The following is a 20317-nucleotide window of genomic DNA, read 5'->3' as shown; positions in this document are numbered from 1 at the left end:
CTGCCTCCTGCCCTGAAGCCATCCTTCTATCCATCTAAGGATTTTCCCAGTGATTCCAACCTGTTCCAGCTTATAAAGCAACCGCTCATGTGGGACTGAGTCAAAAGCTTTGCTGAAATCTAAATAAACAATGTCGAAATTATTCCCTAAATCCAACTCGTGAGTGACCCTTTCGAAATAGCGAACCAGATTTGTTAAACATGATTTTCCCTTTACAAAACCATGCTGAGTATCCTTGAGAATTTCAATTCTATCCAAATGATCCTGAATTCCACCCTTGATCAATGCCTCCATGATTTTCCCTACTACTGAAGTCAGACTGACAGGTCGATAATTTCCAACTTCACTTTTAGAGCCACCCTTATGTATGGGAGATACATTTGCACTTTTCCAATCCAAGGGAATCTCCCCAGAGTCTAGTGATGCTCGCATAACCAGCCTCAGTGGTTCAATGCACTCGCTTGCCGCCTCTCTCAAGATTATAGGGTATATTCCATCAACTCCAGGAGCCTTACTAGTCTGTAGGCTCGAAAGTTTTTTCATTAAATAATCTTGGGAAATTTCAATATCATTAATTACATATTTTTTAACTTCGCTCCCACAATTTCCCATTGCCACAAAAGGCTTTTCATTTGTAAATATCGATGCAAAATAACTGTTGAGTTCATCTGCAACGGCAGCTGGTGTATTTATTACTATCCCCTTTCCCTTACGTAAAGGTCCGATCTGGTTTGTCCTGCTCTTCTTGGCATTTATATATGTGAAGAATTCTTTATCCCCCCTCTTTGCTCTGTTTGCTAGTGATTTCTCATAAACTGCCTTTGCCTGTCGAACCTTTTCTGTGGCTCTATTACACACCACCTTGTAGCTGTTATAGGCTTCAGTACTTTTTATTGCTCTGTAACGTTTCCATGCCACCTTTTTCTGCTCAAGTAATGTGGCAACTTCACTATTCATCCAACTTGGAACCCTTCTCGTGGAGTATTTTTTTAATGGTATATACGCATTCAAGGCATCTGTGATTAATGTTTTAAAAGCGTACCACAGTTCAATTGTATTCATTCTCTGCACGATATCTACCCAGTTAATAGAGGCCATGTAGTACCTTAAGGCATCGTAATTTCCTTTTCTGAAATTAAAACCCATTCCTTTGCCTTTTACTTCTGCTACCTCTCTCGTCATCATCCACCGTAGAACTCCGTGATCACTTCCTGCTACTGGTTCCTCTACTGTCAGCCCTGTTATGTCATCTGATTCATGTGTGATGATGAGGTCTAGGATATTCTTTTCTCTAGTACTTTCCCTGACATGTTGATACAAATAACAGTCATCTAGTTGATTTAAAAATTTTGTTCCCCCTGTCGAGTTTCCTTCCCATTTACTCCAATCAATTAGAGGCAAATTGAAATCACCCATAATAAGGCATTGACGCTTACTTGCCCATTCCATTTGCATGTAGAGGCTTTTGTCATAGTCTTCACAATCACCTGGTCTGTAGATTACGCCTACTCGCATTGTACCTTTGTTTCCAACTATCTCACACCATACAGACTCTATACTAGCATGTGAAATGTCTGAATCTGGGAAAGCTATCGTCGCACTCAGGCTGCTTCTGATAAGAAGCATTACCCCACCACCCCTTCTATCTACTCTATCCTTCCTAAATACATTATACAAGCCGTACTGAAACTCATCATCCCCAATTTCCGGGTGGCACCACGTCTCCGTAAGCCCTATTATGTCTGCGTTACTTGTTTTAACCAGCAGTTCGAATTCGCTCATTTTATTGACGACACTTCTAACGTTACTGTATAAACAATTAAGATTTACTGTTCTTGTATATTTAACAACCCTAACACAACCCTTGAAGTTTTTTAGGCTCTCTTCCCTGATATTAGCTACCTGCTCACGTGAAACGTCTTTGCCCCCAGAACATCTAGATAATACGTCCAGTTGGGGTAACAGATAAGAACTCTTAAGGTATGTGCAAGAGTTACATTGACCAATATTATCAGATAAACGCGTGTCAGTATTACCCACATCCCCCCTAACTAGCAGTTTCCCTGAGCCTTTAAGGTATCCTCAATAATACCTCAATTATGGTTCAAGTAATAAATGTAAAAGTTGTAAGTGCATATATTAGCATTTTGGTGCATATAATCTGATGTTTAGTGATCACATGTGCTGCTATAACAAACTGTATCAACAGAAGTATCTACTATAGGTTCTAATACCTCTCGTGTTTGGGGTTCACATAGAAAAAAAAAAAAAAAAAAAAAAAAAGAAGCAAAATTCTGTTCAGGCCTCTATCCTTGGTTTCTAAAAATGTGAATCATTTGGTATGACTAATAACAGCATATAATTAATAAATGTTTATGTATACGGTACAGCATGTGTATATTCCTATTGCTTTCCTGTTTTTATATTGACCTTTTTTTTTTTTTTTTTTTTTTTAAATGAATAGTTTGTGAAGTATAAATTAAGCTGGTGGGCCCAAAAATTTGACTACATGAACAAATATCCCCTTTGTAACATATAAATGTACATATCAAAAAAAAAAAACAAGTCTCATTTATGTCATTTCAATATATGTCACCATTTACAGGAGCACATCCCTAATTTAAATCAGAAACTTCCTGTATAATAACAAAACAATTTAATGGAAATTACAGTCTTAACAGTCCTGCAGACATTTCATCAGCAACATCACAAAATCTTCACCAATACATTTAGTTTAGTGCACAAGATGGCAATATTTGATTTTGGTAAAACTGAAGTTTGGTATCAATGATAATACCAAGGTCCTTGTTCCGGGATAGAACAGGTATCGAAGTGTTCAGGATCACAGGCTGTATACTAGATGGATTCCTCTCCTCCGGGGAGTACAACATGAAGGCAGACTGTTGATGGTTAATTGATACCAGTAACATCTGTAGGCACCAACCACTTTTGTAATATTGCTGTTGAGATCTTGGGTGGTTTGTTAGAGACTGTCTCCAGGCTTTATGGAGTACAGATCTTTATAAATATTGGCCTATGAGAGGAAACTTGGCTTATTAATTAAGAAGAGAGTTAGAGCAGCAGTGAAAAGCCCTGAAAGTATACTCACTTGAGATGCCCTTGCAGATGGATTTTTGAAAGGATGAACCTAAGCCCTTGAGATGGGGCATTCTTTCAGTCAGGAGACTAGAAATTCAGAACCTATGGAGTAGTACTACTGCATAGCTTTAGTCCAAGGAAAAATGACATTAAAGGCTGAACTTATGTCACGAAAAGTAAAATCTAGTTCATCTGTATTCTGGAATGAGTGAAGAATTATTTATGTACAGCAGGCCCCCGTTATAACGCGGTTCGCTTTACGCTGATTCGCTATAACGCCGTTCTTACATTATAACCCGTATCTGACTATAACGCTGTCAAAACTCACTGTAACGCTATTTTACTAGCATACAGATTGAATTTTTGGCAAATCCGTCTTCAGTCCAGTCTGTTTTGAGCCTTTTTTTTTTTTTTTTTTTGGCAAAAGGAGAAAATAGCCACCATGAAATTAACTACAGTAATTATTTTTATAATTTCTACTCTATGTACAAAATTGAAACTTTCAATATGCTCTTATTTTCTTGGTGTGGATAGTTTCAAGGGAGAAATTCTTTTTTAGTACACAAGTTGAAAAAATTTACCATCCAGTGTCATATGTTGTTACGAAGTCTGCATTTTCTGTTCTGACCTGTAATAGAAAGATACTAAAAATAGATTTACTCCCTATCTCTTCTTTTGTTTTACTGTGGGAACTATAACTTGCGAAATGTTTTTCACACAATCAATCCCATGAGTGCTAAATGCGGTGCTGTTTCTTGTACAGTATTCTCTTGTCTTCTGAACTCCTCTGGCCTTGTGGTCACCCGAAGTACATAAAATTTGTTTGTTTTACTGTTTTGGAAATTCTATAAACATTCTCCATGAGTCACACCATAATTGATTTACAGTACTTTTCCTGCAATAAACAACCATTTGATTTTACTGCACGTTAAAATCGAACTTTTCAGATAAATAAAACATTTGTCACCGTCTTCAGCTCACTTGCCAGAGGAATTCTAGATATCATTCAGTGCATACAGTGTTAGACATACAGACAGTTTACTGTACTCGAACATCGCATCACAATCAGTGCAACGCAGTTACATTTGCAGAGAGTTATGGCGGATAAGAATGAAAAAGCAACAATGTCTGGACACGGTGCAAAGATGGGAAAGGTAAGAAAAACATTGAGTTTGAAAATTAAATTAGACGTTTTGAAGAGAATTGATTCCGGTCAAAGACAAGTGGATGTGTGCAATAATTTAGGACTGGCAGGTTCAACTGTAAGAACAATCATAAAAAATAAAGAATCAATTTTAGCAGCTGGAAAAACAGCTGTTCCCCTGCAGGCAACTAAACTGACCAGGGCTAGGCCGGCTATTATGATTGAAATGGAGAAACTTCTACATAATTTTATTGAAGACAACATTCAACGTAGAATTCCGTTAAGTTCAATTATTATTAAAGAAAAAGCGAAGAGCCTATATGAAGATTTAAAGGAAGCTCACCCCGAAAAAAATGTGGAACCATTTAACGCTAGTAAGGGCTGATTTGATAGATTTAGAAAGCGCTATAACCTGCACAACGTAGTAATACAGGGAGAAGCTGCAAGTGCAGATCAACAAGGAGCCGAAACTTTCAAAAAGAATTTGTTAAAATTATTGAAGAGGGATGTTATACTGCTCAACAAGTTTTTAACATAGATGAAACAGGTCTTTTTTGGAAACGAATGCCTAAAAGAAGTTTCATATCGAAAGAAGAAAAAAATATGCCAGGCTTCAAAGCGGCGAAGGATCGGTTAACTTTGTTGTTGGGTGGTAACGCTGCGGGGGATTTTAAATTAAAACCCCTTTTAGTTTACCATTCCGAAAATCCAAGGGCTCTTAAAGGTTTAGCTAAATCAAACCTACCTGTAATCTGGAAGGCTAATAAAAAAGCTTGGGTAACCAGGCCGCTTTTCATTGATTGGTATGCTGAGTTCTTCTGTCCTGCAGTGGAAAAATATTGTGCAAAAAATAACATTGGTTATAAAGCTATTCTAATCACGGATAATGTGCCAGGACACCCAAGCAAAGAGAGCTTAGAAGACTTGAACAATCACATAAAAGTTTTTTACATGCCTCCAAACACTACGTCTCTGATCCAACCAATGGACCAAGGAGTAATTGCAACATTTAAAGCGTACTACATAAGGAACACCTTTTCTCAAACTATTAAAGCCATCAACACTGAAAATGTACCGAGCTTAAAGGAGTTTTGGAAATCCTATAACATTAAAACCGCCATCTACAACATTTCAAGTGCCTGGGATGAAGTGACTCAGAAAACCATGAATGGAGTGTGGAGGAAAGTTTGGAAAAATTGCATAAAGCATTCCCAGGAACCTGATGATTCCGTTGAAAATGTTAAAACACAAATTGTTGAGCTCGGAAAAGAAGCAGGATCACACAAAATTAACGAAGACATCGTACAAGAGATGATCGACAACGACAGGGATGGCCTCTCTAATGAAGAACTAATGGAAATTATAAAAGAACAAGAGCTTGCTATTGAGGGAGATGATGATCAAGATACTATAAATGAAGAACCGATGAAGTCGCTGACTGCAAAAGGACTTAGTGAAGCTTTTGAACACTTCGAAAAAATGTGTGATTATTTCCGGGAGAACGACCCTGACATGGAACGAAGTGCCAAGGTAATAAGAAATTTGAAGAAAGAAATGAATCCCTACATAATGTTGTACAATGAGAGAAAGAGGGCCAAAGCACAACCCAAAATTGACACATTTTTCAGTCCAAAGATACGAAAACTCGAGAGCACAGGGCCATCGAATTAATAAATTCATGATTTTCGTTAGTTAATTACCTCATAATTATATGTGTATATAATGTAGAATATTTTATATGTACAAAATTTTGAATATTAAATATTTTTAATCGACATTGGTGCATATTTTCACTACCATTTATTATTGATTAGAAAATATCCTATGGAGTAGACTGCAACTCACAAATACATATGTTACCTTATGGGAATATGGCGCTCGCTTAGCGCGGATTCACTTAGCGCTCTGTTTTCCCGGAACGAACTATCAGCGTTAAGAGCGGGGGGTCACCTGTATTGGAAAGGAGATTAGTAACTTTTTTTTTTTTTTTTTTTTTTGGCAAAGTAAATTTGAAGGAAAAGTAGATTTGAGGAGGACGTGTTAATAAGATCTGTTAGGTTAGTGTTGGGAGGAGGAGCATTTTGACAACTTTCAGCAAGCATGAAGACTTTGCAAATGGGCAAAATAATTAAGAGACGTGCATGGGACTGTTGGACAAGTACCATCTTGTAGATATTTCAAATTAGAGGAAGTAATTTTGATTTAATAAATTACTAATTAGAGCACTAATGTATTTTCACAAATAGAGAGACAATCTCTCTATTTCACAAATAGAGAGATAAAATTATATTAATCATTACTAGTAACTGATAAGTGTGCACTGAACAACCTAAAATGAATGCCTGAAATCTGGGGGGGGGGACAGAGAAACAAGTAGTCTATATTTTTTTAATGCTGTCAGCACTGTGAATTTTAGGCAAATTAAAACCATTGAACGTTGGGAGAAAGGATAACTTTGCCTGGCCATTGCAATTGTTCTATTGTTTGAAATGGTTTCTTGAATAACAAGCATTTTGTCGATCAAAACAGTTTCAGTCATGACTCCTTAAACATACAAAGTTGTAAAATAAGCGTTTACAATGAATTATTGATGAAATAGCAAATAAGTTACTAATAATGCATATATTGCATTAATTGTAAATTTTTAGGAAACTAAATAAAATAGAAAAACAACTTTAATAAATGAATGCACATTTTTATATGAAATGATGTTTACAACTCTTCTTACACGTCTAGCAGCTTATTAAGTTCTGCTGTTATCATTTTACAAATATGTTTTTGTGCATACCTGATGTACAACATCCAGAAATTGCAGAAAAATTGGGGCAAAACCACTAGCCAAGGTTGCTGTTATGTGATTTCCTCTATGAGTAAAGCGATGGCCAAATGCTAACCATTCCTTTTCAATAAGTGTTCTGAATCCATCAAAGGTACGATAGTAAGGATCTAGGCAAATCTGGGCTATTGAAACAACCTGAAACAAGTAAATTCATGTATACTGAAGCTCATTAAGGCAAACAACCTCAATTTTTAAGCATGTATTAAAAAAATTCTAACCTATGTTGTGGATTCTACATGTGCCCTAAAATTTTAACTTTCTTTTATAAAGACAAATTTTAAAATTAAAATGGAAGAGACTAAGTCTATATTATTTACAGAAGTATCTGCTGGGTGAACATTACTCTTAATAGATACATAATCTTCACTCAAACCAAAATGCTTAGCCCTTACAAAATGGTATTATACTTGGGATTATAGACAATTGAAGGTTCTCCCTCACAGATCCTGACTATTAAGAACTAATACCAACTAATTTTAAATTAATTACATGAGTACTCATGATAAAACAAATTTATTCAAAAGCATAATGTTCCAGAACCTATACCATTCCTTCAACATGTCCAAGACAAACAGTTCCAAGAAATCTTCATTATATAGTGTTTATTATGATGTCAACATCCGAGCCATGAACCCAGCAAATTACTCTACTTCTTAGAAAGTGTGTGCTGCACATGATAATGTATGCATAGTTTCATGTAGGTTATATTTCATTTTCAATATATAAATTATAGGTGAAACCACTCTTCAGATATAAAACCAAGCATAATATATACTTTAATGTCCAGAGATCAGTATATGTGATCTGAATAAAAAGAGATTAAATACAATAATATTGCTAAATTACTCACAAATAACTGTGAGTAATGCAATATCCAACAGATACAATGATCCTAGCAAATTTTTGAGAAGGTATCCAGAAGGTTATCATTAAAGTTATTCAGGAGAAAATGAAATGGACCTTAAACAAATATACTTTTAGATAGTCTTTAAACCTATAAAAAAAGAGGAACATTCTTAGAGAACTGACACAGGAGACATGTTGCATACAACAAAAAATTTACATTTTTTTTTTTTTTTAATTAAAATCCCAAACACGAAAGTATTAAAAGTATAGTACCATGCATAAGCTGAAGGTTGAGAAGACTTGTTGACATTAATTTGATTTTTTGTAGACTAATTTTCAGGAAATAGATGTGAAGGAAGGTTGTTCCAGACAGTTGAAGGGATAAATGAGGAAGAAGAAAGGTTGGTTCTGAGAGTTTGGAGTTGGACAGTAAATGAATACTGACTGGTAGCAGCATATGTTTGTACTGATTTAGAACACAGTGGAAGAACTTGACTAGAGCCCATGAAAAGGCACGCAATAGAAACTGAATGTCTATGAGACAGAAAGTGGAGAAACATTGAAAGAGACAGGTCATTAATTAATCTGACTACTCTCTTTTGAATGGAGTCTAGTAACCTGAGAGAGGTTTGCAGCACTGCCTAATGTGGGAACAATATTCCACGGTAGGGCAGATGAGATTTGTAGAATGAGTAGTTGTAAGAAAAGCAATGCTGCTGAGAGTGAATGGAAAAACACCCAGTTTTCTAGAAACAACATTTGTGATGTGCTTATGCCAAAAGAGATTAGAAATCAGTGTAATCCTCAATAGAGAGATGTGACCTTGACTTAAAGTCTTGAGTATCATCAAAAATGAGCATAAAAGCAGTAGATACTTTTTTTTTTTTGCAAGAAATAAGACAGGACCGAGTTTTAGAAGGATTGAAATTAATTAAGTTATCTTTTCCCATTAGAGAATTACCCAGGGACCAGCATTTAAGGAATCAGTAGTGAATTTTTCAGAATTTGAACCTGTTTATGCAGGGCATGGTTTCTCAAACCGGAAGGTGAAATGCAATGTTTTGCCATCAGCAAAACTATGGATAGGATTTCCAATCACTGGAAGAAGGTCATTAATATACAAGAGTTTCCTCTTGTTTATTAGTGTGTGAGAAAGAAATGAACCTTGGGAACACTGGCATTAATGGAGAAGTTAGAAGACAGTATACCTAATTGCAAAAGACAGTTAGCAGGAACACGAGACGGGGCTTGTTTAGAAGACCTTTACACCAGATATGATGAAAAGCCTTAGAAAGGTAAAGAGCAAATGCTTGAGCTTCACCAAACTTTTCCAGTGAACATATCCATAGAGATGGTTAACATAAGCCAATATAACAGCGGTGGACAAACACTGACAGAATCCATACTGGATCATTGAAGTATGGCAAGATGTGCATAGGTTAAACAGGCAGATGACTAGAAACAAGAAAGTATTTAAAATACATAGAAAAGAGAAAGACAAAAAAGTAAAAACTAGAAAAATATGCATACAAGTATAGAGTAAGGTTAAAATAACAATTTTAATATTATGAGGAGGAGGAGAAAACAATTTTAGGCTGAAATATAAAAAATTTATGGGCTGACTTTTCGGAAATAAAATCTAAATTACACAAAACTATATGTTATCATGCGCAGCACATACCTTCCAATAAGTAGGATTACTAGTTGGATTTCTGGTTTTAATGACATCATCACAATGAACAGCATATAATGGAGATTCCTTGTAACTGCATGTGGTCAGAACTGGCATAGGTTCTGGAACATTAACTTTTGTATAAATTTGTTTTATCACAGAGTACTTGCGTAATTAATTTAAGATATGTTCTTAATGGTTATAACACAAAGAAAATGTCTCTTTTTTATAACCTATATATACAGGGTATCCACAAACCTCCTTTACAAACATAACACATTACTGTGTGAATACGGTACATGATACAAACCGGAAACCATGTCCAGGTAAGGGACAATATCTTCAAATTTAAATTAGATGTGTTTGATGTGGGCACCTTTAGTTATTCTGCAGATGTCCCAACTATAATACAATTCCTCCCATTTGGTACAACATATCCTTGTCAAAGTAGCTGATTGCTTCACAAATGCATTGTTTAAATTTCATGCATAGGTCTTACATATATACATCTTGTCTTCCACACATTCCCAAAGAGTAAAATCTAAAGTAGTTAGATCAGGGAACTGTGGGTGGGGAGCACAAAATCACTTTACCTCTTCCAGTCCACTTCCCAAGAAACTGTTTGGGTATGCACAAACTTCTTTTGGTAATGTGGCATTTCCTTGTCTTGTAAGGAAATTAAGGAAATTCTGTAACATATCCAAACATACAATGCCTATGATGGTATCTTCCTCAAAGAAGAAGGGTTTGTAATTTTTTAACAACTCATCATGCAAAAGATAGTTATCTTCAGACTGTCATACTGGTATTCCTGTAACTCTTCTGTGCCCATATTCTCACATTTTGCTTGTTGAAAATGTCCAATACTTTTCCACTGGTGTAAAAAGTGCAATTTGTTACTAAAGATAATTCATTCCAGGAAGTTGCTACTGTCTTCCAATAAGCAAAAAAATTCTGAACAAAACTCCATTTTCTTCATTTGCAGCTGATTGGTGACTTTTGTATGAGCTGTAACTTGTATGGTTTCATCTTCAGATGGCAGCATAATACATTACACACACTGACTTCGACATGTTGACCTTTCCTGGACCTCATGTAAAATGTCCTCAGACCAGGTCCAATGTGCCCTCAATGACTTTTGTTGGCCACCACCTTGGCCAGGGTGAATATGCAAACAGATGTCTTATATGAATTTTCCCATACCATTGTAGAACTGTAGGTCTGCTCATAATAGTGGTAGCAGATTGCAACTTGTTTAACCAAAGTATGCACTGTGCCTTCTTGAGACTGATAAATTCCAATATACTAACAGTTTTGTAATTATGCTATCTACTACTGCAGCATGCACATTTTCCAGTTGGCTAATAAAAATTTGAAAATATCCTCTATCACCTGGAAGTGGTTTCAGGTTTATATCATGTACTTATTCACAGAATAACACTTTAATTTTGTAAAGAAGGTTTGTGGATATCCTGTGTGCATATACATACATAACTGGTTGTATAAAAAATTTTTAATGGTAAGAAACAATTCAAAACTGTTCATTTTTTTGATGTCATCTTTATTTTCAATCTTTTATGAGCACAACTGTAAAAAAAAAATCTATGTTTTTTTAAATTAAAAACATAATTTTAATTAATTTTTCAAAATAAAATTCCCCTCTGATGTGCTTTACACATGCACTTTTTTATAACACGGTTTTTAAAGCCTGTATTTGAGCATTTTTTCACTGTCAATGCTCAAAACTTGAGAGAGAGAGGGGGGGAGGGGGGGGGGGAGAGAGAGAGAGAGAGAGATTTGTTTAAGGCATAATAATTCATATAGGTCAGATTGTGGTGAGAGTGTTTCATTGCAAGAAGATATTGTTGAGAGTGGAAATTAAAATAAGGGACTTTTGGCAGTTATGAAAGGGAAACACATGCGATTGTGTTGAAACTGGATGATTTTTTATCTTTAGAGCATTTGCCTAATAACACTGAGTGTGCATGATTAAAGTTGTAGTACGGGAAACATTTCAAAGGAAAGGATAATGGTGGTTTGTGCCAAAATGGTAGGAGAATTTGAACCACTACTACCACTTGGCAAGGCTAAAAATGACACTCTTTTAGGAATATCAACAATCACCAACTTTTAACTGAAAGCAAACAAGAGAACATGGATGATTCAAGATATCTGCTTCAAGTGGTTAACAATATTTGAGTTAAAAACACAAAAAAAAAAAAAAAAAAGAAAGAAAGAAAGTGAAAAAAATAAATTTTATACTACTTTTGGATAACGTCACCACATTCTGACATGAAATTAATCAGTTTTACCAAGGAATTATTAAAATTTTAAAGTTTTATATCGGTAACCAGTTATAAAACATCTCTTCTTGAAAATGCAACATGTCAGATCACCATTGCAATACTCCAATAAACCACTGTATTGGATGCTGCACTGTGGATTATATCTTCCTCAAAAACTTAATATTGTCTTTAATGAATAGCAAAGTGGAAGTCTTCTGAATAAATCTATGTGCATTTATCAAGTTGTAATGATCTGCCAAAGTGAATATGGTATTGATGGCAGGCTAATAATGTTCGAAAATAGAGATGGTACTCACAGCAAGTCACTAAACATACCCAATTACATTTGTAGATTTAACAGGACCCTAGGTGTGCAATAAACCACAAAATTTGGTTAAGTGCAAAAATAGCAGAACTCAAGTTTAACAAGGAAAAAAACATTAGCTCCACATTTTGAAAAATATATTTGTGTCATGGAACTAACTCTTAAAAAATACTGAAGATGAAATCTGAAGATTATCCGATGTGTCCTTAGTAGTCCTGAGTGTATATCAGAAGATACAACAGAAATACAGAATAGCAAACATGTTAAATTCATTCTAATCTCTGAAAACGTTCGTTGCACATATACATATAGGACCCGATACACAGATGATTGTGAGAAGCCTGAATTTAAAAGGCCCTGTTCTGATTCTTCAGACAGAATTTTGATATTTTTAATTTATATCCGCATCCTGCTACCCATAAAGAACCAATGTTTTATGACTGCAATATGTACGAGGGTTGCCTGTGTAGTTGACATATGGCATGTTAACTAGTATAATACTTTGCTAACAAATTAGTTTTCGAGTACCAGAAAAGAACACTTCATGCTCTGTTTTGCTATTTATTAGTAAAGAAAAACTAACGTAGGTACCTGCCAACATTTAGAAACTGAAAAGTGGAATACAGCTTTAGATGTAATGCTCTGGCACTGTCTCAATGGAGTTCCCAGACCTTTCTTCCAAATTAGTGATAACTAATTAATGTATTAATAATACTGATGAAGGTATTTGGGCTTAATGTCTAAGTTTGCAGATAATACAAAGGCTGGCAGGATGGTAAATGACAGTAATGTAAGTATGCTACTGTAACAAGATCTAGAAAAGTTAGACAGACAGTCTGAGAAATGGCAATTGAAATCTAACATTGACAAATGCAAGATACTGCATATATATGGGTAGCAGTAATCTTAGAGTAACATACCAACTCATACCAACTGTGTGGTACTACACTCAGGGTAGAGGAAAATGAAAAAGATCTGGGGCTAGTGTGCAGTCAGATATGAAGTTCTCTGAGCAAAGCATACTGACTGCCAGAACAGCTCATGCAGTTTTGTCAATGATATAGAGGAACTTTTCTAGCAGGGATAAAGTGACCATCCCATTGTTCAAGGCAATAATTAAGCCACATCTTGAATACTGCATACAGGTCTGGAGGCCTCATTATAGGAAGAATGTAGAGCTACTGAAATGGGTACAGAGAAGGGCAACGAGATTGGTGAGAGGAACTAAGGGGTGCTCTAAAAGAACTGAAGCCAAGAAAGGCTTCAGGTCTGCAAATTGAAATGTCTTGAGATCAGGCACCTGTGAAGTAATCTGATTTGAACTGTTTAATGCTTTGAGTGGATTGAGCAAGCTCAATGCTGATGGGATTCCTCCTCTTGATCAGATTTGTACATGAAGGGGCATAAATTCAAATTGAGGAAGGATGGTTGAAAAATAAGAGTGCGGAAGTTTGCCTTCAGTCAACGGGTGGTTGATTATGGGAACAAACTTCCATATGTTGTTGTGAAAGTGAATAGTTTGAATAAATTCAAAGAAGTTTTTTTTTTTTGGCTGATGCTGTATAAGTTTGCTTTCTAACATCATTTGTCACTACTACTAATAAAGCATACGTGTAATATACTGCTGCAACAAGTAAATTACATGTTACCATGAGATGCAATAATTGTATCTTACAGTTCTTTGCTTATTTTCCCAGTCCCTGTTCCTGTTGAATTACGTAGAGTAGTGGCTATTCAAAATCCATATGTTCCACAAACTTGAAGTTGATTGTAATGCACATGCCATCAAAGTAATCTAAATGTTCTTTCACAAATAAATTCTCTTAAAAAATGAAATGTCTACATATTTAAAAAAAAAAAAGGTAAGTAATCTTCTTTTAATAATAAATACAACTGTGGAGCCATTCCAACTAATAATAATAGTGCACTTGGCTTTAGTTAAGTCATTAATGCTATTTACAATATTAAAAGTTAATCCTTTAAAAATCAACAGTAGTATTAACACAGTAATCTAGAAACTCCTTGCCAATGACAAATATCAAGATTAAGACCTCATAGAAAAAAGCAGAATTAGGGAAACTGGCCCACAAATGGCCCTAGGGAAAATTTAAATAATATAAATAAACCAAAGTAAAGTGATGTAAGTTAATCCTAAATGAAATTCAACAACTTAAATTAGTAATAAATTTTTCTAATTGTAATGATGGGTGAGGGAGGTTGATTGTTATTGAGGAGTCCTACGAGTTCTCCCCCCAACATACTGCTATCTCAGGGTAGTCTGGACCAATATCTGAAAGTTGAATCATGTGTGTGTGTGTGTGTGTGTGTGTGTGTGTGTGTGTGTGTGTGTGTGTGTGTGTGTGTGTGTGTGTGGCTTGATGTATTTGATGTTTCCTGAACACCAGTAAATGATGGTTGAGTCTCTACTGAAGTTGCTTTTCAACTTTTTTTTTGAAATGCATGAAGTGTTCTCTGAGTGTCCCTGTTTGAAAGGTCTTGTAACACTTTGTAGAGTTTATAGAGCATCGCTCATGATCTGTTTGAAGGCCAAGTTTCGTTCTAAGAAGGGAATAATTTCTATAGCTTTATCAATGTTAGGTTTAAATGATGACCATTAATTCATCCATACTGGCTATGGTTAACCCCCTTTTTTCAGTCATGTCTCTTCCCCCTCTTCTTCATTTTCAGCGGGTGATGCAAGTCATGTTGTTAGAATTTCTTCTGTTAACTCCCGAGAATAAGACTCTGGCAGATCAGCAAATTAATTTGACTGCACGTGATCAAATCCTTCACTACACAAGTATTTTGCAGATGCAAGAATTCAGCTAATCTTGCCATTCACCACCAGGGAGACCTCTGAAATTATCTTTTAACCTGTCTCCAAATTATTTCACATGCAGCATTAACAGTGGATTGTTTGAGTTCATCCATCAGTGCTTTTATGATGGGTAATGTATGTGTGTATCCTTTCTGTGCATCTTTCAACAAAAGCAGAGGGTTACTCTCAGTGAGGTCTGTAATATGGCCAAGGACACATCAGGTGTAATAGCTTTTGAATGCGGGAAGTGTTGAGAGGGAGGGACGAAGACCATGTCAACGTTAGGTTCAGCAAACTGTAATGCTTCTGGGTGACTGGAAGCAATATCAAGAATACCTTGAAGTTCGGATTTTTCTCTTTTAGGCACCATTCCACTTCAAGAACAAAGCAGTTGTGGAGCCATTCCAAAAATACAGCAGCAGCTGTCCAAACCTTTCTGGATGACTGCCAAAAAACAGGAAGATGATTCTTATTTTTCCTCTTAAGTGCATGTGAGTTAAGAGCTTGAAAGACAAGCATAGGTTTGAACATGAGAACCACTGAAGTACTGGCACAAAAAAAGAAGCATTAGCCTATACATGGCTGCTTTAAAGCCCTGAGCAGTATTCTCCACATGAAAAATATATACAGTGATAACCCAGTTTAATATAATACAATAAAATATACAATAGCAGTAGCTTTCGAGACTGTAGCGTCTCTTTTTCAACTGATAATTTGATTTGAATACAACGTATATAGTGCAATGAACTGAGAGTGAGGCACGTTATTCAATCAAGCTGGTTTCCTATTGTTGTCGCACAGACGTGCGCTGTTTTACTCCAGCGTTTATCCAGCATTAAAATGGTTGTCTCTAGGATGGGGTGCAGACGTATGCCTTTGCAGTGGTTTATGGCCTTTGGATTGTTTAATATATTAAGTGACTCTAGCCATAGGCAGTGGCAAAAGTGTCGTGAGTGGTCTATTATTTCGAAGTCACGTTTGGGATCAAGGTCGTGGTTGGTTGCGCAAAATGCTCCGCGACTACGGACTGGTCAGTTTCGGCAAGCCGGATTGCTCTGTCATGCTCTGTAAGGCAATCTTGAAGGCATCTTGATGTCTCTCCTATGTAGCAGCTGTTACAGTCTCTACAGGTGATGCGATATATTACATTGCTGCATAAGAGAGGTGTGATAGGGGTCTTCACACTGGAGACAATTGAATGTAAGTTTCTGCAGGGTAACTGTATGCATTTGATGTAATTTCTAAGAATTTTTGAGATTCGTCCTGATACGCCTGGATAATAGGGAATGTAGGCGGACAGTATACCGTCTTGGTTTGGTGGTCTTGGGTGGGATGTGAGTTCTTGTGCCTGTAATAGGCACCTATTTAGCACATGGGATGGATAACCACATTTGGTTAGGTCCATCTTCACACGGAAAATCTTGTTAAGTCTAATTGCATCAGTGCTGGAATAGCTCCAAGAGCACTGCCCGCACCCTGGAGAATAGGGTGCGGGCAGTGCTGTTGAGATGAATGGGTGCGTGGCCAGATCTGTAGTTAGCAAATTGTCCGCACCACATAGGTTTGTGGTATACTGAAGTCTCTAGACGTGGGCCTACGCGATGCACTAAGACATCCAGGAACAGGAGCACGTCGTTGACCTCTAACTCTATCGTAAACTGGATGAAATTAGACAGGGAGTTGAGGTATTCCAGTAATGCTGTTTCAGAGCCACATGGTATTAAAGTAAAAATATTGTCAACATATCTGCACCATGTTGTAATAGGTACAGGTGGGTTCAGGTGTATCTGCTCCTCCAAATCTTCCATGGTGATGTTAGCTACTGTGAAGATGCTGCTTGATAAGCATAGGTTGAGAACGGCGCAGATGTCATCAGTGGATATGATGTTCTGGATTGGAGGCTTAAGTCATTCGCGATGAAACTGGATGAAATTAGACTGGATGAAACTGGAGTAAACTGGATGAAATTAGAGACTGGAGTAAACTGGATGAAATTAGAGACTGGAGTAAACTGGATGAAATTAGACAGGGAGTTGAGGTATTCCAGTAATGCTGTTTCAGAGCCACATGGTATTAAAGTAAAAATATTGTCAACATATCTGCACCATGTTGTAATAGGTACAGGTGGGTTCAGGTGTATCTGCTCCTCCAAATCTTCCATGGTGATGTTAGCTACTGTGAAGATGCTGCTTGATAAGCATAGGTTGAGAGCGGCGCAGATGTCATCAGTGGATATGATGTTCTGGATTGGAGGCTTAAGTCATTCGCGAGGAGCCTCCTGGCGCAGTGCATGGCCTGTTGGACAGGAATTGAAGTGAATAAAGAAACCACATCAAATGATGCAATGACAGTGCTGTCAGGGATTGAAAGGTCCTTAATGAGGTGGATGAATTTGCTGCTATTTTTGACGACGTGTGTGGTATATACCACACACACACACACACACCATCAAATCTGCACCATGTGTGCACGTATCTTCACACATTGTGCAGATACATGCACTGCGCTGGGAGGCTCCTCGAGAACGACTTAAGCCTCCAATTCAGAACATCACTATCCACTGATGACATCTGACATCTGGTGAGATCGGCAAAAGGGCGTTCTTATGAAGAAAGACTTTGAATATGTGGGGTTGCAGAGTTTGGAAACTAGGCACCTTAAAAGAGGAGATTTGATTAAGGTGTTTAAGGCTCTGAGAGGCATCAGTAAAATGAATGAGGACGAAATTTTAAAGATTATAAATGATGCTAGAACTAGGGGACATAAATTCAAGTTACGGGGAGAAATGTTTAGATTGGACTGCAGAAAGTTTTATTTTAGCCAGCGAGTTATAAATTACTAGAATAAATTGCCTACATGGGTGGTAGAGGCTGACAGTTTGAGGAAATTCAAAGGTCACCTGGATAGTACCTTCGGGTGAGGGAAGCACATAGGATGACAGGTTTAATTTCCTTTTCTTTTATTAATTATTATTATTTTTATATCATTGTGTTATTCAGTTTTTTTTTTGGCTGGTGCATAAGTCATAGGCTTTCTTGCACCATGCAGCCATTACTATTACTAATTAAAAAGGAATGTGTGATTAAACATGCACTTCCAAAATAGACATGTCTCACCAGCATTAAAGGCCTGATCAGGTTTATAGCCTTTTTACATGAATAAGTTTATAGTGTTCTGGAAATTTTAAGCAACTTTGTGATCTTCTGAAGTTACCTCTCCGATCAACTTCATATTATGTGGGCTTAACACTTCTTAAAATTATCAAATCAGCCTTTGCTAGCTTGAAGCTTTATAAGATATGTACCTGAACTTTCAGCAAAAGTCTTCTAAATTAGTTTACCTTTTTTGCCTATCAGATGTGTACTAATAGGCATTTTCTTTTGTGACTGGCCATGTCACAAAAGAAAATGCCTCTTAGTACACATCTCTACCTAAATATTGAATACATTTCCATTTTTTTTAATATTTGGATCAGCAACAGCTTCATGCCTATCGCAACACTGGTTATTATAGCGCTTTACTCTTTTTTATTGAACTAATTGTTGTTTCATTCACACCACACTGATGAGCAACTGCACAGCTGTTTTAACCTTTAGCAAGCTCATTGAGACCTTTCATATTGTATTTGAAGACCACTTTTACGACTCTTAGTCACATTCACATTTACTTCACTTTCTTGCATATGTTTAGGGGCCATTTTAATATTAATACAATTTAAATGGTTCTATGGTATATACTTTGTATGTGATACCTCGTTATATCAAAACAGTTTGTTTGTTATTTGGTTTTTAGGAGCATTAGCAACTAAGGCCATATTGCTCTGGGAATATGTGGTGGTCATTCCCTGACCTTTCCGCATCCTCCGTATTTGGTGGTGATGGGCTCGAACAGAGTCAAAACAGTACAGTATGGGGGGGGGGATTCTGCTTTGCACTCTCAATTTGTTCTTGCACTTTACAATAAGGTCAATGAGCATATCATAGATGACAATTTTGTATGCAATGCTGTGGGATTACAATTACAGTAGCAGTCCAATGATAATCTGGCATTCTTAGGATTATAAATCTATGTCCCACCCTCTTCTCTGAATGCTTCTGACAGAATGAAGATTTCGTCGAGAGCAATAAAGTTCTCCAAATGCCTGAAATTGAACACATGATAACATAAAATGTTTATATGACATAATTATGTGACATAAATTACATTTATGGCACGGGGACAGTTTCCTAGAAGATAATGAGATTATCATTATTCAAAATGATTCGCAATTAGGAACTCAAAAAAGTCTTTGGTTGCCCAGTTCTTTGCATGAAAATGACATAATACATTTCCTGAACCAAACAACTTTTACTTGCACAATAGCTTGCTGTGTTAGTAATGCAGAACTTGCATTCAATTATATGATATTTTTTATTTTGACAGGCCCTCACTGTATTTTTGAAAAAGAATAAGAAGAAAATGAGACATTATTTCTGCTTACCTATCTGTCAAAGCTAACCCATATTACCAGGTGGTAGATGACTCTCATTAACCTGTGCAATACAACCACTTTGCTTATTGGAGGCTTGAAGTGGTGGACCCCATTGTAGTCTGCAGAGCTAAGTTCTGATCAACCCTTCCCCATCTCTTCCATCATGCAGTATGATTAATGTCTTTTGAGATTATGATGATCACCATGGCGAGATCCAAACTTCCTTACATTTTGGAGGTACAGCTCTAAAATGGTGTTCACAGTTAGTACACTGGATCGGTCCAGTTTGGTAACTCTCTAGGAGGCTTCCGGATCAGCTAGTGTATAATCTTGCTACCTCTACTCTGCCAGATAGTGACTGGAGGGAGACCAAGTAGTGTGTGTATGTGGGAGGGGGGGCATTGTGAAGGCCACGTTATGTCAAGGATCTTGGTATACATTTATCATGTGTATGCCATATCCAAAAATTTCATTACTTCATACAGCATGTCCCCATCCACCTTTTCTTACTATTAAATACACCATAAATTAGATTAGATTTCAGCAAAGCTTTTGACTCAGTCCCACATGAGCGGTTGCTTTATAAGCTGGAACAGGTTGGAATCACTGGGAAAATCCTTAGATGGATAGAAGGATGGCTTCAGGGCACGAGGCAGAGGGTTGTGATAAATGGCTATTCCTCAGATTGGGTTGATGTAAGAAGTGGGGTTCCCCAAGGATCAGTATTAGGACCACTGTTGTTTTTAATTTTCATAAACGACATTGATGAAGGGATAGAGGGCGTGATGTATAAATTTGCAGATGATGTTAAAATTGGT

General features: G+C 36.6%; 1 protein-coding gene across 1 annotated transcript in view; it reads right to left on the bottom strand.

Moving 5' to 3' along the window:
• The window catches only part of Sbf (SET domain binding factor), a 540931-nt gene that overhangs the window by 94006 nt on the left and 426608 nt on the right, over positions 1-20317 (bottom strand). The window contains 1 exon segment of the mRNA XM_090386505.1: positions 7032-7217. Within this exon segment, the coding sequence (XP_090242631.1) occupies positions 7032-7217 (186 nt within the window).

This window comes from Mastigoproctus giganteus, chromosome 12 (assembly GCF_048544385.1).
Source record: "Mastigoproctus giganteus isolate SK-2022 chromosome 12, ASM4854438v1, whole genome shotgun sequence".
NCBI lineage: Eukaryota > Metazoa > Arthropoda > Arachnida > Uropygi > Thelyphonidae > Mastigoproctus > Mastigoproctus giganteus.
Note: the sequence above shows the minus strand (reverse complement) of the source record. Positions and strands in the feature narration are given on the sequence as shown.